The sequence below is a fragment of the Alosa alosa genome, chromosome 7 (genome assembly GCF_017589495.1).
Source record: "Alosa alosa isolate M-15738 ecotype Scorff River chromosome 7, AALO_Geno_1.1, whole genome shotgun sequence".
Taxonomy (NCBI): domain Eukaryota; kingdom Metazoa; phylum Chordata; class Actinopteri; order Clupeiformes; family Clupeidae; genus Alosa; species Alosa alosa.
In genome coordinates, this window is record NC_063195.1 from 32179535 (window position 1) to 32197040 (window position 17506).

Consider the following 17506-nt stretch of genomic DNA (forward strand, 5'->3'; position numbering starts at 1 on the left):
ATACACACATCTGTGTGTGTGTTTATGTGTGTGTGTGTGTTTATGTGTTTATGTGTGTGTGTGTGTGTGTGTGTGTGTGTGTGTGTGTGTGTGTGTGTGTGTGTGTGTGTGTGTGTGTGTGTGTGTGTGTGTGTGCGTTTCTGTGTGTGTGTGTGTTTGTGTATGAAAAAAGCTCTTTATGTAAACCAAAGACTAGAATTAAGACAGTGTGTGTGTGTGTGTGTGCCCGTGTCTGTGCCCGTGTGTGTGCCCGCCCGGGCAAATGCCCAGATACCAAATACCTAAGAAGCTTGTCACACAGGCAGCAGAGAAGCACATACACACTCTCTCTCTCTCTCTCTCTCTCTCTCTCTCTCTCTCTCTCTCTCTCTCTCTCTCTCTCTCTCTCTCCCACCTACATGCCAGACCCAACCCAACCAGGCCAGGCCAGCGCTCTGGAGCAGCGGAGCTCCTCATGACGTGACTCAGCGGGTAATGACCCTGGGAATGGGCCCTGGGTGAGGCTCCGCACAACACACTATTGGCTCTCACTGACACCATTGTGCACGGGCCCACTGCAGGCATGCTGCTGCAGGGATTTGTCTGCTGAGCTGGTGGTGGAGTCCAAAAGATCAGAACATAAGTTCAGTAAAGTTGGTTATGAGGACATGTACTGTTTGTGCTGTATGTGCAATTGAGTTGGCGAGACAGAGACGGATGTCAGCAGGGCTTCATTGTCCAGCACAGGGGTCAGCGCGTTCCCCTTATTTGTGTTTATTCAGAGCTAAACTTGCTTTACATGGGAAAATGCCTTTTGTTGGGAGCATATAAAATGTGTTTCTTATATATCAAATATTGTTCTTTGACATTGAGGAGAATCAGGAGAGGCCTAAATTCCAAGCCACACTCCCCGCAGAATTTCTCCTGTCTTCTAAGGAATTTATCAAAGTGCTTTATCGCCTCACAACGGACAGATGACTTGTTAAAAAAAGCCCCCTTATGGACATACCAGCTGTGTTGATACCCAGATATCTCAGGACGTAGACCACTGGGAGAAATGCGAAGCACAGGGCATCTTCCCATAGTCCCCAAGCGACCCCCTCTAACCCCCCCCCCCCAACCCTCGACCCCAGACGCCCTCGAGTTTGTGCTCCCAAAAAGGTAATGAGGCGGTTGACCAGCGCAGCCCACACAGTGAGAGCAGTGCTCCCCTGGCTCCGCTACCCAGTGCCCCGCAGGGGTCCCCCAGACACCACCCTGCTCACCGCAGGAGCCCGGCCGCTCTCCACGGGGCCATGACGGGGCCCCCTGTCGCAGTGCCACTGATGGAGGCCACTCCCTACATCACCCGCCGGCTGGGTATGGTGCTTCATTACACATGATTTAGAGTACGCGGCTGAATCACAGTGGCATTTGTGGGACAGTGATTAGTGAGCTTTGGGACAGGCTGCAGAACGCTCCCCCTGTGATAAGAGCTGGTGTTCGTAATCTTCTGGCTATATTAAGATCTCCCTGAGCTGAGTCCACCGAGACCGCGGTCAGTCATTGCACTCAGTGCAGGGCTAACCTACGCCACCCACAGTGGAGTCTCATGACCTCTGACCTTCGTATCTCCGTCCCGTAATCTTGTTTGCCTCTCTCTCTCCCTGTCTATTTGTCCTGTCATCTCAGACACTTCTCCACTTCCTAATTGTCCTTCCTTGAGCCTCGTGTTCTAGAAAAACCCATCGCAGGATTTTGAGGATTTGTTCCATTTGTTGACCCCCCTCCCCCCCTAATTACACTTGTTTATTTATTCTGCCGATATTGGACTCGTCCGCGTCCCCAGGCGCCTCTAGAGGATGCTTGTGCGGTTCATCTGCTACCGCGGCTATTGCTCCTCCTGGAGCGTCGATGTCTCCCCAGGGGGAAGGCTTTTCCACTCCACGACCTGACATAGAGGGGGCAAGGAGCCATATATCCTAGCCCTGTTTTACAGTGCGTTAGCGTGCCTGCGCTCCAAAAATAACTTTCTCCATGGCTTTTGCGGGAGAAGCTATAAACTGCCTCCTCGTACCAAAAAAAAATAATAAAAAAAGCAGGTTGTTTCTGTCTGTGGCCTCGCACCAGGCCCATCAAACAGAGCCGAGGAGGCCAAAGATGATCACTTAATGGACCATAGAGCTGCGCTCTAAAACTGCCCAGTTACTAACTAGTCTTTTGATGGTCTGTGAAAATATGATGTGGCGCTTTAGTGTACTGAGGAAGTGTTGGCCTCTGAGCAGCGTAAAGGGTGTGTGTGTGTGTGCGCTCCGCAGAGAGGTGAACTGGCCTGTTGAGCAGAGTCATGAGAACTGCGTCCTGTAGTGAGTGTCATAGCCACAAGTGGCTTTTTTGGGCTGTGGCCTAACAAGACTGCAGCACTGTATGTAGAGAGGCCAGGATACAAGGCGTCTCCATTCGTGCAAACAAAAGAGCGTTTTACCTCGTGAACACCTACATCTGTCATCTCAGCATATTTATTACATATTTGGCTGACCTGTGAGAACCTCTCGCAAAGCACTTTGAGTTTTTTTCCCCTCCTCTCTACGGTCTTATTAAGTGTTGTGATTGAATCCTGAAATGTATACTCGCGTCTCTGCAGTACATCACTGCTACATACAGTAAGGTGCCTTCTAGGATTGGGTTTCCCCTCGAGGGTGCCAAGTTCAAACTGTTGGTCAAATTCCACGTCCTGCGATTCAAAAAAACCACTGTGCGAGGGAATGTGACCCCGCCGCAAGGTCAGCCAAATAAATCCACTTTAATTTGAGCTCTTGGCTTACACAAAAGCAAACCGCAGCAAATGCAACCCATCACCAGTCCTCTCTCCGTGTTTGTCCCAGAAAAAAGAGAAATCCAGATCGGAATTGGGAAAGACGGGAAAAGAAACATCACTAACCCACTCAGTTTGTTCTGGGGCAGACTGACTTCAGACACTTGTTCCAGCTCCTGTCACCCTAATGAGACTGATAGCAACTTTTTAGCCCATGACCCAGGACCCAATCAGACTGCAGAACGGCAGTTCCATTAATGATTCATGAAAAATAAGGCTTTCAATACATTTCGAGGGTTCAGCATCACTCACACTCAGCTTATTTCTTTACAAAAAAACACCATGTGCATTCCTCATGTGCTGTGCGTGTTGGGACATCCTGCGTTGTATCGTCTAATGCAAATTGTTGTGGCTCCTTCACACATGACCCTGTCATGAATGCACGTTGTCCAGGATTTGACAGCGTAACCGTGCTGATGGCTCACCTCCATGACCTTACTGCGAGGCCTGTGGTTCACACACGCTGCGCTAACACAATTAGCCTCTTGCAGAGCTCCTTTTCCACACTCTCCGCAGGGGACCCCATACGCACGGTGAATGATTGCGCCCCCATACTGCGGAGCTAGTGCAGGTACAGGTGTCATTTCGGCTCGACCTTTGCAAAGCACTTCACCTTCCAGTCTTTCCAGCACTTCACCTTCCAGTCTTTTAACGGCCAGCGGGGACCCTGGAGGTCACTCCGTGTGATTTAGGAAGCGGCAGGCGTGGGGGTGTGTGTTTGCTGCAAAGCCAAGGAGGAGCGTCCATGGTCACCTGGATGCAGTCCAGCGCTGTGAGGGGAATGTGGAGAGCATGACAGACTCAGAGAGATGTAAACAAGAGCCTCGCCGTTGAGAAAGCCCAGTGGGCGTCTGTCACACATTCAACTCTCTCTCCCAGAAAGGGCATTTTGGGGCTGTTTAAGCGCCGGCGGAAGATTAGGGGCAATTAGAGTCTATAGCACAATGTATGCAGGATGTGGAAGATCACTTATGAGAACGAATGGCGAACCGGGGAATAATAGCGCATGCTGTGAAAGGAGAAAGCCTGTTGTTAGAAGAAAGGGGCCGATTCCAAATGTTAACACGTTAGGAGAAAGAATCAGGCGCAGTATGTGAGAAAGTATTCGGCAAAACAATGAGGAAAGAATCTATTCCGGGGCTTTGATTCAATTTAGTTGATCGAAAGGCCTCATTTAAGAACCATTAGCGGAGGATTATTTAGATTTCATGCCAGTGTGCGCTGTGCCTTCCACGTCCCCTCTGTTCTCTCCTCCACAGCTCCAGCTTTTTTCACGCCTAAATGGAAAAGTGCAGGAACACAGGCTCATTACTCTTAAATAGGGGATTTACTCAAGATGTTCCCCCGAGTTGCGAAAGATGCTAGTCCAAACAGCTAATCACAAAATGATTATGCATTGTGTCCTGGGCCAATAGAGGCTTGAAATTCAAGTGTCGCTGCCAGGCCGCAAATTTTTATAAATACAACCATATATGTCGTGCTATTTTGTTTTAGACACTTAGTAGTGCTTTCCTTGTTCTGTGGGGACTCAATTCATGAGTTGTTGGTAAATCACAACTAATTGTCTATGAAGGACCTTTTGTATACAAACTGCCTATCAATGACATCATCAAAGCAATCTTTCCACTTCCTAACAAACTTAAGGGTCATCTGATAAAGGCCAAATCAACCCAGAGATCTAGATTACACAAACATGGCCTCTTGGTATTGTCTCCTAGGCTACAGAATATCATTGATCAGTGTTCTCCTTTAAATCCCTTCTGACAATGTTCAAATATCCAAATATTTGTAAATATATCATGTGTGAACCTAAAGTACTCACTAAGTCAATTGTTTTGTTAATATTAATGATAATAATATTTCAAGAAAAACCATGGAAAAGTTTATATCTATGCTTGGCGTCAATATTCAACGCCTCTTTCTAAGACGGTATCCAATTAGTCAAAAACCGACTAAAAGGGTGGTGATCCTATCCGATCAACAACGTGCAATATCAAGTGTTCCAGGCGTGCATTGGCAATGTCAGAGATTTCATTCTCTAAATTAGAAGTCTGTGGAACATTAGAATGAGTTTCAAGACATTACTGTATTTGAAGGTAAAATAACTTTATTGTGCTGCTGTAAGAGAGAGCGTTGATACTCATCACTTCCCATTTCAGCACTTATTTTTCTATCCATCGCTTCTTCAGCCATTGAAGGCTCCTAATGTCAGTCTTTGGCATTCAAGTTCTACTTGAGATGCATTTTAAAGCTATACATTGATACCATAGTTTTGTTTAATCCCTCTCTCTCTCTCTCTCTCTCTCTCCCCTTTGAACGTGACCTCCAAAAACACAAACCTGTTTCCAATAGGCCTCCTGGGCTGTGCCTGGGCGATGGACCACCCCACCCCCACCCCACCCCCAAGGTTAAGGCAACATTCAGGGCCGCCACACTTGATGGATCTCTTCATGATTTAGATGTGTTTACCCTGCAGGCCTGGGACCCAGCCGGGTCCTAACAGCGCACATGAAGGACTTTTTCCAGAGATGGGGACTGGACAGACCCACACCCTGTCACCACCACCACCACCACCACCAGAACCAGACCCACACCCTGTCACCACCACCACCACCAGAACCAGACCCACACCCTGTCACCACTACCACCACCAGAACCACCAGAACCAGACCCACACCCTGTCACCACCACCACCAGAACCACCAGAACCAGACCCACACCCTGTCACCACCACCACCAGCACCAGAACCAGACCCACACCCTGTCACCACTACCACCAGCACCACAGCCTCTCTGTGCTCTCACGTGTGAGTTCAGACTCTTCCTGACCCTCACTGTGGGCTTAGTTCAGGTGCAATTGGAAACAGTTGGGATGAATGTTTTTAAAACATAGCGATGGCATTTCACGTTTAAGTAGAAGTCCTCAAAAGTATCTCTAGATATGATCTGGATTCTTATCTAAATGTCCGCAGTGTATTTCTCGAACAAGGTAGTGGAATGTGAGATTAAGATACAATGGAACCCATGCAGCTGCTTGTTCTATTTGTATAGTCAGCGGAACCCTGTTCAGGTGAGGATGTGGTCCACATTCATTATGTATTAGAACTTTTCCATTTGTTAAATCTGAGCTTTGTATATGAACTCAAGTCATCTGCAACAGCCTTTTCTTGTGGTCTCGACTCTCGACTGACCAAGATAATGTTTTGTGGGTTGCGAATTGTCCATGGATCTATCTGGCTTAGCCCAGACTTGGCCCTTTAAAAGACTCAGACACCTGAGAGCGTTAAAGTTCAGAGACCTTGTGTTTGTAAAGCTGGGAGTAATACCCCAGGATATGAGAGTGCAGGGTGTACTGACTTTGGTGTTGGTGTTAGAGGGCCCTTGCGTAGCCACTGTTAGAGCTGAGTGGATATGATGAAAATGCTACTTTGAAGTAAACTTCGCACTGTGTAGCACCCAATATTTCACATGGTGAACTCCGTTTGCACGGCACTTTATCTTCCTGTTGTCAGAGTAGAGAGAATAAATGATGAAATTCGCCGAGTTCATTCACACATGCTCCTACAAGCACTCATTTGTCCAGTGCTGTTTCGGAAATTCCGCACCTCTGCACCACACGGACACTTCGTACTTAATTTGATATCATTGTTCACTGGTATTTGTGTACAACTTTACCACAGGCATATTTGGTCCAACTAATCATCATCTATTGGCATCTTCTACTGCTCTCCTGAAAGCTAGCCTACTCAGCAACAGGTAGAGACACAGCTTGTGTTTGCACTCAGTCCTGTGTTATGTCATAGTCTTGCTCAATAAAAGTTCTCCTCCTGCACAGTCACCCATCTCAGAGGACCGTGCCAACTATCTCCGCCCGCGCACCTATCACCACCCTGCCGCATGGACATGCCTGTGTGCTGAGAAAAATATGAAATGATTCTTCATTATTAGGGCTTCTGGAACAAACTGGACAAGCCATGGAGCACGAGCAGTGTCTGCGTTTATCATTTAGCCCACAGCCTTGTCTTTTGGGAAGTGCCATTGTTGGGACGTTCACGTGTGCTTCTGCTCATCAGCATGACCCTGGATCTCTGTCAGAACTCGACTCCTCACAGAGGAAATGGAAGAATTCAGAGAGATGTGCTGTGTGTATTAGAGAGAGAGAGATATTAGAGAGATCGCCGCGCCACACTCCAGCGGAGAGGAAATGGTGAGGCTCTGAGAGGAAATGTTCCAGGCGGTGCTGGAGGTCCGGCGAGGAAAACAGACGCGTTGGCACCTTTCCGCTCGTGGGCCGCCGGGCTCTGCCGCGCCGCAGAGGATGGGTGGACCGGCGAGATCAGCCCTGTCTGAACCTGATGAGTTTGGTGTTTGTGCTGAAACAGAGAAGACAACCTAGAACCCCCCAACCCCCCCTCTCTCTCCCCATCACCCCTTCCTACCTCTCATTCCTCCTGCCTGATCTTCCACTAGTGTCCACATGTTTCCTATTAAACTCATATATGAATGGATCTCGCCGTCCAGTCATTCAGGATTGCAAGGACATGAGGGGGGTAGGGGTAGGGGCGCAATCATGCTGGATTATCCCCCATTTCCACAGTTTAAATCACACAGGCAGGAGACTGTCTGGACTGATTAGATTTATTTTCCCCAGTGACTGCAGATGAGGTGCAACATCAGACAGTGAGGACGCCTCTGAGAGGACGGCTGCTTTCGCTCCCTGCTTTATTAAAGTCATGCAGGGCTGTGCTTAAGGGGCTGTGGAGCTGGACGCACTGATGAGGAGTGGTTGGACGAGTTGGCCAACCGTCAACTGTTACAGGGTTGGATTTCTGTGCGTCCTGTGCAGACGTGGAGGAGGGGGGATCATGGGATTAATCGTTATTCCTGATATTTTGCAGTTTGCACTATCGTTTATGAGCATAGGTCTGTGCTCTGAATGGATAATGCTAAGCGTTGGTGTTGAATGTGTTTTAGTGTGGCTGTGTGAACTTAAACTCTGCGTTCCCCCTGTAACATTGGAGCTGACACCCCAATGTGCTGGTTCTGGTCCCCCGGTGTTGTGGACTTACACTGACCCTGAACAAATTACTCTATAAAACCTCAGGTATTAAAAACCTGGATCTCGTTGGTGGCTTACAATTGATATTATTGTTTCTGTCTTAAGGTTAAAAGCTTTGGGCTGCCAATGGAGATTTTAAATGGATATGTCAGAATAAAAAACTGAGATTGAATTTAACGGATAACCTGGTGTTGTTAATTCAAAGGAAACCACAGTTGCACTTTATGTCAACATAGTCCATTTCAAGAAGCCCATGGCCATACATTTTACAATATGCGAGCCCTCCTCTAAAACTCTGAGGACCTGAAGACCACGATTACATATAGCTCTAGTTACATACTGTACACTTACATTGTTTTGACTACTGACTAGACTACACCCAACTACTTACATTTTTGCCTGAGTTTTTGATAATACTACACCCATCCACTACACATACAAATGCTATGGAGAGAAAGGAAATAAAGAAGCAAAATCATTTATATGTCAATTTATGAGTTTATTGAAAAAAGGGAGTGATTTCAAAACGTATGAAAATGCATTTCTGGTAACATGTAAAAGTACAGAGGCCGGAAACGATAAACAATAAAAAACACATGTACACAGTATACAGTAAGCTGCCTCACAGAGAAGAACAACATTCTTCACATTGTTTGGGGAGAATAGCACCCAAATGAATATAAAAGTCAACAAATACATGTTTAGTCCATGATGACATTCTGCTTTATTCAATTTTATACACAATTAGTGGAATGTACTGTGTGCTGGAACCTACTTGATGAACAATTCATACATTGTCAAAACCTATAGATCCTGCAAATTCTTCCATTAGTTACAAAAGCCAAATACTCTTTTCCATTATTTAATTTGCCAAAACTACCGTGACACACAAGGAACAGGCAGAAAGGCACTTAAAATGGCATTTCCATTCTTTTGTCATTTTTAACTGCCAGCTCAATTGGTCAAACCACCTCAGAACGGACCTCAGATTATCCTGGATACAACCGCGAATAGAAAATGGCACCCAGGCTAATTGATGCCTCAGGTTGTGTCAATTATTTTCTTGTCTTAAAGTCTGCATTGAAAAAAATGTGAGTTCACATTACATGAACACAGCCTCCTCAACCCTCACCCAAATCCCCCTCTTTATAGGAGCATAAGGGGTGAGGGCTGCACCTTGGGTGCTCTGGCTCTGGCCTGGCCGTCTCCTGAACGCCGGCTCTTTTAATGGGACTTCAGTTTTTACAATGAAGAATAACACAAAAGCCAAAACACACACACACACAGCAACTGAGAAGTACAATAGAAACACACATCAGTCAAGTGCTTATTGGAGTGGCTTGATTAGAAGCAGATGTTGAACGTATGTCTTAAACAATATTGTTCCCTGATTTTGCTCGGAGGTATTGTATCCACACATCATATTTTAACTCTGGAATCCAAAGGGAGTGGGAGGAAGGGGGAGGGGGTGGGGGAGCACTGTAGCTGTGCCTTGTGAAATGGCCAGGGCTTCAATGGAATTATCATCTAATTCAACCATAACTACTAGCATGGAACTGTTTGCCCAGAATTCATCCAGCATGTTGGGCCTGCTTTGAGTTTTCAGGTTTTCAGCCCCCTTCTACATATCCATAAAGCATCACTAGCTGAAGTGGATTTACCCCTTGCTAGAGAAATCAGTAAAGCCTGGCAACCGACTTTTGTGTGCCTACACAATTTCTACAGTTTCCATGTAGAAGTCTGGTTTTAAAAAAGAAGGTAGGCCTACAGAGAAAAGCCTGTTTTCCAATTCAGCTAACCTGAACCTTGATGGAAAATAGTATTTTCATACAATATAATATTTTGCCCAAAGTAACTGACAGAAATAGCTTGAAATGTAATAATACTGTGAAACGGAAATGTCTAAAATGCCTTCATAATGTGCTATAATTGTAAAAGTTCTTATTCAGATATAGGAAAAGTGAGTATTGACTGCTCAGGCACTTAAGCGACTCAAGATGAGGACAGGGCAACAAGAACATCAAGACCAGAACCCTACATGTTCTTCTCCGGCAGTGAGGATTGGAGCCTCGTCTTCCAGCTACTACAGCGCTGTAAGTGAACATTCATCTGACAATTTCATATCAACGTCCTATCCTCGCCTCATCACAATCATAGTTTGACAGTCGGTGGGTCTCTTTACATGCCTGTGTAACTTTGTCTTGTAGAAACACTGAAGCATGTGGCGAAAGTTAGGGAGAGGGAAGTCCATTTCATTCTGCACGTGCCTTAGGCCCAGCGCTTTTAGGACAAACCCTGCTAAACCTTAAATTGTTTATTAAGTAGCAAACAGAAGCCAGTTGGCTTGTAGGGATTTTGCTGAGGTCAGTTGACTAAATCTACACGATATCATAGGTTATTTTCTATTTTAACAGTAATCTAGCCCGCTTTAGGGGCCATAACACGTTCGGGGATACGACACGACGAAATCAGGGTTGTCCTCCCCTTTTTTCTGCGCACACACGCAGCGGAAACAACTGGTGCCGAAGTACAACTTCCTCGCCGCCAACTCCCTCTCACCATCAATCTTGAGCAGCTTAAGCCTATAGGTAATTTCACATCGCCCTCAATACTCGACATGAGTCAACATCGTCTTCTTAATTGTACTGCGATTTACATTATTTTTAATGCATTATATCTCTTTAGCACGCACGCATCAACTCATTCGCTCGCTGACTCACTCACTCACTCACATTCATACTTCTCTTAAAACATACAAAACGCCCACATTCACTCAGATTATTACATCAGTATTTAAACATGTGTGATTACTCTCCATTGCTAATATACACGAAGAGATAGGTGACTTGCTTGCAGAGTGAATCTGGCGAGGGTGAAGTGCTGTTTGTGCAAGCGATCCAGAGAGAAGGAGAGGAGTGCGTGTATTCCATTTTCTTTAGTCCTGTGGCAGACGCTTTAATTTGAACGTTTCCTCGACTTCTTGATCCTAAAACAGAACAAATGGGGAGATATGAGTAGGTGAAACAATAAATGCAATATGGGCAATATAATGTTGAAGCAAATAGCCCTGTAAAACTGTTATACATCATTTTACTACCAGAAAGTCAACGAGAATAAAATAGATTAAATTTGCTCTTATGGAGCATTCGTTCTGGGCAATGCTCTCAAGCCAGAAAGCGTTGGAATTATGCTTAATAATTTTTATGTTAATATAATATGCTTTAAAAGCGCATGTTATTAACTTTCTATTGTGCACATATGCAAAATCCTATTGTTGCCTAATCACTCATCTTTGTGCAGTGCTAAAGTCTCCCGCGTGTTTACTGTGGCCACGCAGCACCACATGGGTGGTGAAATGTCAGGGGAGCGCCTTGTTTATTTCCAGATAGTTTTAGTCTGGAGTGCCTGTTTTTCACCACATCATCGTGGCAGTAGACACATGGCTGACGTAAAGATAATGATGACCAGACGCAACATGAATTTTTACAAGCAGTGTTTACACTTTAACGGCCCCCATTTATTTAAGCTGCTTACCCAGGCACTCAAAACCGACGTGTTTATGACTTACAGTCTGCAGTCCAGTAAAGAAGCGCCCGGGATGCATGCTGTTTTACTACTACTTAAGACCAATCTAAATAATTTTATAAATCTAGGCTCTTAACAGTAACGAATTCCACAGAATCAAATTCCCCGAAATGACCTCGTTTCAACCCACGCTCACGTCGATTTTCTCCTGTTCTCTGCTTTCTGAAACAGTTGGAGAGCTTTGAACAATACATTCTAATCAATCCATACCACAAATGAAGTCATCTATTGAAAATCTAACTTCAGTCGCACTGTAGCAGTCAAAATCCCTGTCTGATCCATCACGCTGCGATTCAGACCAGGTGATTATCGTGCTTAAGCTAAATTGTTCGCCTAAGTGCGAAACACGATTGGGAGCCGTATTTCTCTGTCACGGCAGTTTTATGGAATCCAGCGCGCGGTGTTTGCTGTAGTCCAACAGCTGTTTATATAAGCGAACACCGCTGCACCGTGTCCACTCCAGTCCCTACTGAATAAGCTAGGAATGAACTGTACTCCACGATGGAAAACAGAACGGCCGTTTTAATTAAAGAAAACAAACTGAATAATATAAACTATGGCATTCTCAGAGTTACAGTAGGCTATATGTTGCACATGTGATGGAAGAGATAAACGGATATTGATTTGACTCGGTTCCAGCGTGACTCAAATACTTTTTAGAAAAAAAAACATTTCTTTAAGGAGAAGGGCTTCTTTTTTTTGCTTTGTAAGTAGAGAAACAAGGAACTTGAAAATACCAAGGCACATTCTTAAAGCCTGTTTTAATGTGTCAAAGAGTAGCCAATGATCTGTCTTGTAAGTGATATTGTACTTCACTCCTGTCAGACCACAAACTTGAGATTTGTTTAATTATAAAAAAATCTCTGAATTATTCACATGAAAACAGGAGTGTATCTCATTCCTTGTTTCTCTGTTACCTTTGTCTTTTCTTACTTGTCCAAATGGGAAGGACTTTTCTCCTTACTTGTTAATGGCATTCCTCAGATACTGCTGGAGCCATTTGGTCTTGGGGTTTATGCAGACCTCCCGGTCGCTGTTCTTGAGCTTGGCACTGAGGAGGAAGAAGAGAAGTGAGTGATTGAGTAAGTGAGTGAGTGAGTAAAAGACAGAAAGAGAGAGAGAGAACATTCATCTCATTCTTTGAAAAACGAGAGAGCATTTTTCCATATCACACGCCATCACTGCAACGTGATCTTATCAGATCATGTGCGTGGTTTCAGCATGGTGTTCATTTCATGTCGCGTTGCATTATGTCCACACTGTATCAAAAAGCTGGCATTTCCTAAGCTTTTTTAATGAGGTTATATTAAGAAAGCTCAGTTTCAGGGAAATCCATGTGAACTGTATCACATTCCCCTTACATACTTTCATAAATTCAATCATGTCTGTTACTGTAGAAAAACATTGATAAAGAAGTACATTCATAGCTCTGCATTTAAACTATATTGACTGCATTAAGACCTGTCGTGTGTAAGACAGGTCTTAATGCAGTCAGTATTGTACAGTATGACCTCTTTGGTCTGTGTTATATGTGTTTTGGGATGTTGGATTATTGTTTTTTCTGGTTGCCGTGTGCAAAGAAGGAATGTTTCTCTCTAAATTGACCGCACTGTTCTTGGAGCATAACCCCTCATCAGAGCTTGGCCTGAGGACCAGAATTGCCTGGCAGCCACCTCCCAACCTGCTAGTCATCAGTACCGGGCCAACCCACAGGCCTCCAGCGCTGCCCTGTGCTTCTTCTCCACAATTGGACACCGAGCGGGCGATACTCTGCGCACAAGGGAGTTGCAGGGGGCCTGGCGGCCACCCCAGGCGTGTAAAATGAAACACATCCATTTATCTCCAGAGGCAAATGACAAGCTCCCCTCTCCTCCCTCTCTCGTTTGGACCGGAGCCTTCTGTCGACCAAATGGTCCTGAGATGAAAGGCACAGGCCAGGAGAGCAATCAGCTCCTTATCCAGCCAAATCAGCCCATAAAGCTCTAAGTCAAATAAAACGCGTAAGAGGATCTTTTGTTTGCGCGTGGGTTTTTTCTCTGCTCATTTTCTTTGTTGGGTAGCAGGGGATGCTCTTTATTTTTCCAGCTTATTTGGACTGCTAATCTGGTCAGGGATTTGGAGGGTTTTTTTCCCCTTCCCTGGCTAAGTTAATGTTTTGTTTTTGATGTTTTCACAAGTCGACCCATCCACCCCTCCACCCCTCCGTCCTCCCCTCCTCCATCTCCTGTTGTATCTGTCTCATCCAAACACCAGTCTAATTGACTTGGCTTGGACTGGTGCTGCTGGCCTGGGTGAGAGCCAGCAGGTAGTAATTACTTCACGGGTAAATGCCAACGGCAAACGGAGGGGAGCGAGCTCTCCACAGGAAAGGAGTCAGTTTGTTTGGGTGGCGGAGGTGACGGACTCAGGGGTGAGAATGGGGGGTGGGAGGGGGGGGGGTGAAGAGCCCTGGGCAGAGGTGGACGATGGTGGAGGGGTTGTATCATTGTCGGCTATGTTTAATCTGACCCGAGGAGAGGTATCACAGTCGGAGTGAGAGATGCGTGCCGGGGATTTAGGACTCCCACTGTTCCTGGAGGGCTTCTCTCTCTCTCGCCCTCTCTTTCAAAGGGCAGGCCGAATTTGGCCCCGTCTTGCCAACTTGGCTGCAAGCTGACCTTGTGTCTTGGCGTAACCTGCGGCGGCCTGGGTTTTTAATTGGCTTCTTGACCCCTCTGACCCCCTCTCTCTGACTTTCACAGCTCTGTTTGGGAACCCCACACAAATGGGCCATCTAATGCCTTCCAGACGGCCAGGGCCCGGCCAGATGGGCTCAGATAAGATGAAGGGAAGCAGAAGCGATGCCAGAAACACACAGGTAATCGCTCTGACCTCTGACCAATTAGAGTTTCCTCCAGAAAACAAAACCCCTCAAATTCTCTCTTTCTTGCTCTCCTTCTCTCTATTCTTGCCTTTTTCCCTTCTCTCTCTCTCTCCATCTCTCTCTCTCACACACACGCTCCCTCTCTCTCTCTCTCTCTCTCCATCTCTCTCACACACACATGCTCCCTCTCTCTCTCTCTCTCTCTCCATCTCTCTCTCACACACACACACTCCCTCTCTCTCTCTCACACACACACACACTCCCTCTCTCTCTCTCTCACACACACACACTCTCTCTCTCTCTCACTCTCCTCTCCCGATCAGCTCATGTTTGTTTTACATCAGTTTCCATTGTGCTTGTTTGCAGTCCATCACATCCATCTGCGCAGCCAAAAGCACCTCAGACCTACGTGATGGCCCTCCTCAGCCCTTATCTGACCAATCACCTCCCTCCAACCCAGCAAACAGGTACAATGCCTCCTGCACCACCGCCCTCCAGGCACATACACAATCTCACCCAGTATCACATGCCCTCTGGGATGATTACACTGCCATCTCAACATCCATCCCCATTACGTAGAGATCTAATCCTAACTCAATGAGGTGTGACTGTGTATGTGTGTGTATGTGTGTGTGTGTGTGTGTGTGTGTGTGTGTGTGTGTGTAAGGGGTGGGGTGTGTGAGTATGGATGTGGATATGGGTGTCAGCTCACTCACATGACTTGGAAGGGGCAGTTGGGCGTGTGGAGGAACTTGATCTCGCGGATGCTGCTCTTGGGCACGGTGTTGAGCGTGGAACGGCACCAACAGCGCTCCACCAGGCTGATGGGCTTGGCTGAGGGAGAGAATAGAGAGAGAGAGAGATGGAGAGATGAGAGATACAGAGAGATAGAGAGAGAGAAGAAATAAAGAGATGAGATAGAAGTATTGGAGGGAAGGGAGGGAAAAGAAAGAGTGAGAAAAAAGTGAGTTGGGGAAGAGGAGGGAAGAATAACATTAGATTTGAATCAACGGTTATCTGTCGCACTCTATACAGCACAATATGCATTATCAGCTCCATAATATATTTCATACATTATTTAGCAATAAAGAAAATATCACAACTGAAATATTTTGCTCAGTTCAGGAGATAGAGCTGGTCTGTGGTGAGAGAATTGACTGGGAATTAGTTAATTTAGTTGCGTTTCTCACTAAAAGCTGAGAGATAATTAAAAAGAGATTAGCTTGACACTTTGGTCAGTTTTCCCCCCTTGCGTGGTGCTTACACGGCCCTTTTCACCCTCGATGTGCTGAAAGCAACCTTTCTTTCCTGAAGGACACTCTAAAAGTAAGCCGCATCAGGCTTTTCCTATCTCTCTCCCTTCCTCCGTAAGAGTATCCTCCAGAGCGGTCAGCTCAGATGGACCGACGCTTGGCATGAAGCAGCTAAAGGACATTCTTTTGTTAGAAAGCCGACGTTGTCCCGGCACCACCGCTGACACCTTCATTTAACATAAAGCGCTCGGCGGTCAGTCAGTGATGAACCACATTCGCCCAATTTGTTTTCCATTTAACATTCGTCTTTTGTTTAACATGATACCTACACGCAAAAGATGGCCACAAATCCTGTGTGAATGGTCCAATTCAACAGTGTGGGTTTCAGCGGCACCAAAAAAAACACCTTTAATTGCCCTTCTAAATCCAAACCGTCTCCTGCCTCCAAATAGATAATCCCATCCACAGCCAGTTAGAGGACTGTTTCTAAAAAATGTTTCCAAGTGCTTAAGGAAGTGCACGTCTCGGGGCACATCCAAACCAACTCTTCTATCACATAATCTGGCCCATTAACATGTAAAAGCCCAGATGATCGGAGGTCCAGCAGTGGAGGCTGCCAAAAGTGAGCATCGCGCCTTCCTTTGTTTATCCTCACCCAATTAGAAGCTAATTGAAAGAAAGTGAGCGCAGAGAGGTAAATGGCCACACATTAAAGGGACAATGGGGGCCACTTGGCGACTGAAACAACACAAGCTTTCGCATAACACAACAAACTCTTTTGGCTCCCTGCGACACCTCCTGTAGGCTCAGGGCTTAAGACTCAGGAGTTTTGTTTCACCAAATGTCAAACTGTGAAACATGTGGAGGCACGTCCAGTTAATTCTTAAAACAACATTAAATTACTGCAGTGCAAAATTAAATTACACTTGTTTCAAGAAAGACAGAAGAAGATAACAAATTAATATAATAATAATTACATGAATACTTCAGATATAATGGGGAAAAAACCTACTCAAGTGATAAACTGAATTCAAATCTATCATCTGTAACTATGGACTGTCACTATCATCCAACTGCCTCTACAGAGACTACATGTGTATATAGGAGGTACCATCACAGACCTGTAGATTAAAACCACAGCCATTTCAAAAGTCACATCAATCCCAAAACACCTAATTATATAAAATCTAAATTTCAAACAGAAATATGCCAAACGGCTTCACGAGTTGCCACTAACGCTCAGCATTGGCATTCTCATCTGCAGCTGCACTGGAGAACAGCCATAACCTTTTACAGTTGTGACTAAATTTACAAAGAGAGCATAACCTGTTACCTCATACTTCCCTCTGCTCTCAGAACGCACCGGAAAAAAACAGAGATTATTTCCTCTTAAATCCAATGTCACAGAGCAGAGAGAGAGAGAGAGATAGCAGCGACATCCGCGGGAATGCACAATCCCTGAGTCCCCAGCCACCCCACATCAAAAGGCTTTAAAACTCCCGGGAGAGGCAGACTTACCGGCAGAGCTGGGTAAGTGCAGAGCCACCGTCAGAAGCGTGAGCACTGCCAGAATTTTGACATCCATGATGAGTAAATCTGTCTGTGTGTGTGTGTGTCTGCGTAGGCTCCTGCGTTTGTGTAGCGGTGGTGTGTGTAGCGTGGGTAGATTCCAGGGCACACTGAGGCACGGTGGACCTCTGCAGAGTGTTAAATGCGAGGAGAGCTGGCGGGGAGCGACTCCCACTTTCTCAGGAAAGGAGGGGAGGAGGAACGGGGAGGAGGGGAGGGAGGGAGGGAGGGGAGGACCCAGCAACCAGAATGCAGCTTGTCTTTCTCACTTTCTCTCTCCCTCTCTATCTCTCTGTCACTAACCAGTCTCCATCTTTTTCTCTCTTTCTCTCTGTCTCTTTCTC

The 17506-nt window shown here is 45.9% G+C and overlaps 1 protein-coding gene across 2 annotated transcripts; it reads right to left on the minus strand.

The window, feature by feature from the left end:
- Positions 1–8370: 8370 nt before the first annotated feature.
- Positions 8371–17303, minus strand: cxcl12b (chemokine (C-X-C motif) ligand 12b (stromal cell-derived factor 1)). 2 transcript variants are annotated; one of them, XM_048249084.1, is made up of 4 exons: positions 17112–17303; positions 15057–15174; positions 12411–12528; positions 8371–10878 (listed from the first exon to the last, which is right to left on the minus strand). In XM_048249084.1, the coding sequence occupies exons 1-3, from the start codon at positions 17176–17178 to the stop codon at positions 12438–12440; spliced, it is 276 nt and encodes a 91-aa protein (XP_048105041.1). In that variant the 5' UTR covers positions 17179–17303; the 3' UTR covers positions 8371–10878; positions 12411–12437. The 2 variants fall into 2 exon arrangements, with proteins under 2 accessions (XP_048105041.1, XP_048105040.1); XM_048249083.1 differs by having other exon boundaries at positions 12442–12528; positions 17112–17300.
- Between the last annotated feature and the right edge of the window lie 203 nt (positions 17304–17506).